The sequence below is a fragment of the Gavialis gangeticus genome, unplaced genomic scaffold, assembly GCF_001723915.1.
Source record: "Gavialis gangeticus isolate Ggan-Ray unplaced genomic scaffold, GavGan_comp1, whole genome shotgun sequence".
NCBI lineage: Eukaryota > Metazoa > Chordata > Crocodylia > Gavialidae > Gavialis > Gavialis gangeticus.
The window spans coordinates 1,535,963-1,538,045 of record NW_017728975.1 but is presented as its reverse complement, the minus strand read 5'-3'; the positions used below and the strand labels follow the sequence as shown (position 1 = coordinate 1,538,045).

At 35.2% G+C, this 2,083-nt stretch overlaps 1 protein-coding gene across 5 annotated transcripts in view; it reads left to right on the top strand.

Annotated features, from left to right (window-relative positions):
* ACYP2 (acylphosphatase 2) overlaps positions 1-2,083 on the top strand; it is a 143,597-nt gene that overhangs the window by 31,104 nt on the left and 110,410 nt on the right. Inside the window, exons 4-5 of one of the 5 annotated variants that reach the window (XR_002095776.1) lie at positions 1,015-1,219; positions 1,321-2,072. The exons of 3 other annotated variants lie outside the window; for them this stretch is intronic. Coding sequence is in view for 1 of the 2 variants with exons in the window: in XM_019508126.1 (XP_019363671.1) it covers positions 1,015-1,084 (70 nt within the window). In the remaining variant the exon portion in view is untranslated. Of the gene's footprint in view, positions 1-1,014; positions 1,276-1,320; positions 2,073-2,083 lie in introns of those variants that run through there. One more of the 5 variants, XM_019508126.1, reaches the window with a different exon arrangement.

Genomic DNA, 2,083 nt, shown 5'->3' with positions numbered 1-2,083 from the left:
CACTGACGAGAAGGGAGTTCCCCAGCCTGTAGGTATGGAACTCCTGTTTTATCAACTGTAATATTCCCAGTCTCTAAAACTATGGATCTTTTTAATTAAAAATTGGGCAAACTGAAGTCGCAATTTTTTCTCTCCTTAGTATTTTTATCACAAATATCTTTGACTATTAAGAGAAAAGAATATAAGGTATATGCCAAATGCAAATACAGACAACACAGGAGCTACTTCAAATCAAATCTTAATGTGCACCTTTATCATCAGCAGTTCTCTAGGTTTTACCTTGGTTTCAGTGTTTACAAAAAGAGGCAGAGAGCTTCAAGGTAAAAAGCATGTGGCTCCTTTTTTTGGTCTTCATTTAGCTGAATGCTAATTAGTGTAAATATCTCGTATTTTAAATGCAGAATGATATTGACAGATATATTTTGTGTATGTGGAGGAGGACAAATGTGTATGTATTCAAGGCCAGAAAGGATAGTGTTGCAAGCTGAGGTGTAATGAGGACCAGAATTCTGAGAACAGAAAGACAAGAATTAATTTTAGAGATGCTGAGGAAAAGCAAAAGCATTTGGATGTGTTTACATTTTTCTTTAATCTTTCTTCTATCTTGTCATGTAAACTTTGAGGAGCATAGCAACCGTTAACATAGCATTAACAGAAGTGATTGAAAAGGGAGGAATGGAGAAGACCGAGGAAGGAGAGAGATCCACAGAAAGAGATATTTGAGGAGAACTAGCAACAGACAGTGTATGTTAACATCAGTGAGAATGGGCTGTCAAGGTGGAAAGAATGAGCTATAGGTTCAAAAGTAGCGAATTTAGCAAGGAGGAGACCCTTACACCATCTTTATTAAAGAAATGTCAAGTAGATTGTAGGAAACAATTGCACAAGTTTGCAAAACTGCAACTGTCGTTAAAAAAAAAAGATTTTAGTCATTACAACAACTTGATAAAAATACTCCAGAACAGTTTCATGAAAAGGTTTGTTATTAACTGTTGCTTGCTTACCTGTATACAGGGGGCCATCTCTGTACTGTGTTTTATATCCAAGTAAAAAATGCAATGAAAGTAAGATTAATTCTACATGAATGCAGAAACATGCAGTATAGCAAGCTAAAAAATTCATTTTCTAAGGTCTGGACCTCTGTGGCACAAAATGGAGAACAGGAGAACAGTCTTTTGTTCCTGGTGCAACTTCACTGATCCTGGAAGTTACACTAAGGGTGAATTTGGTTGAATAAACTAAATTAAAGCTTAATCTAAAAGTGACTGTAGAAATGGTGTTGTGGAGTTTCATGTTTGTAATGTTTTTGTGATACCACAGAAAAACTGCTAAACTCAGGTTGGGCTGAGGTCTGCCAGACTGGATTCTGTCTTTCACGTAGACCTAGTCCTTACTGGGAAATTAAGTTAAAATATCACCCTGACTTCAGGGTAAACTACCATGATGTTAACCACTGAGTAAGGGATTGCCATGTTACATATTATGTTAAGTGACCACATCTAACAAACACAGCATTAAAAATAAAGTTTCTGTCTTTACATTCTTCTGAGGGTAATATTCTAATACAATGGAATATTTCAAGTTAGACAAATCCACAGATGATCACTACTTTATAAAAAGGCTTATAGGGTAAATTGCAATTCACTGCCCTCAGTTGGGTTGCTAGAAATAGGTTGTTCTTACAAGTAAAATTAAGTAAACAGTTTTGATGATGATTTAAAAGAATGAATAGAATCAAGGTCATTGCTCCTTAGGTATTTTCACTTACAGAACCAACAGAAGGAAGCATTAAAAAGGCTTATTTTTGTTGGTTTGCTACACTGATATGACTTTGAACACAAATAAGCAGCAGATCTGATGTGCTGAAAAGTACACATCATATATAGCCACTTGTCAGAGTAAAAGCACGCTTTTAAACTAAAAAGGTAGCTAAGTAGCTATACTTGGCTGAAAGAAAAGTCAGTGGTTCTTACAAAAAATCTGGAGTACATTCAATAATACTTTATATTATTGTATTATTGTTTTTAGTATTCTATGGTAGTGCCTCCTGGTTCTAACTTCAAGTTTTCTTGTCTAGGTCACA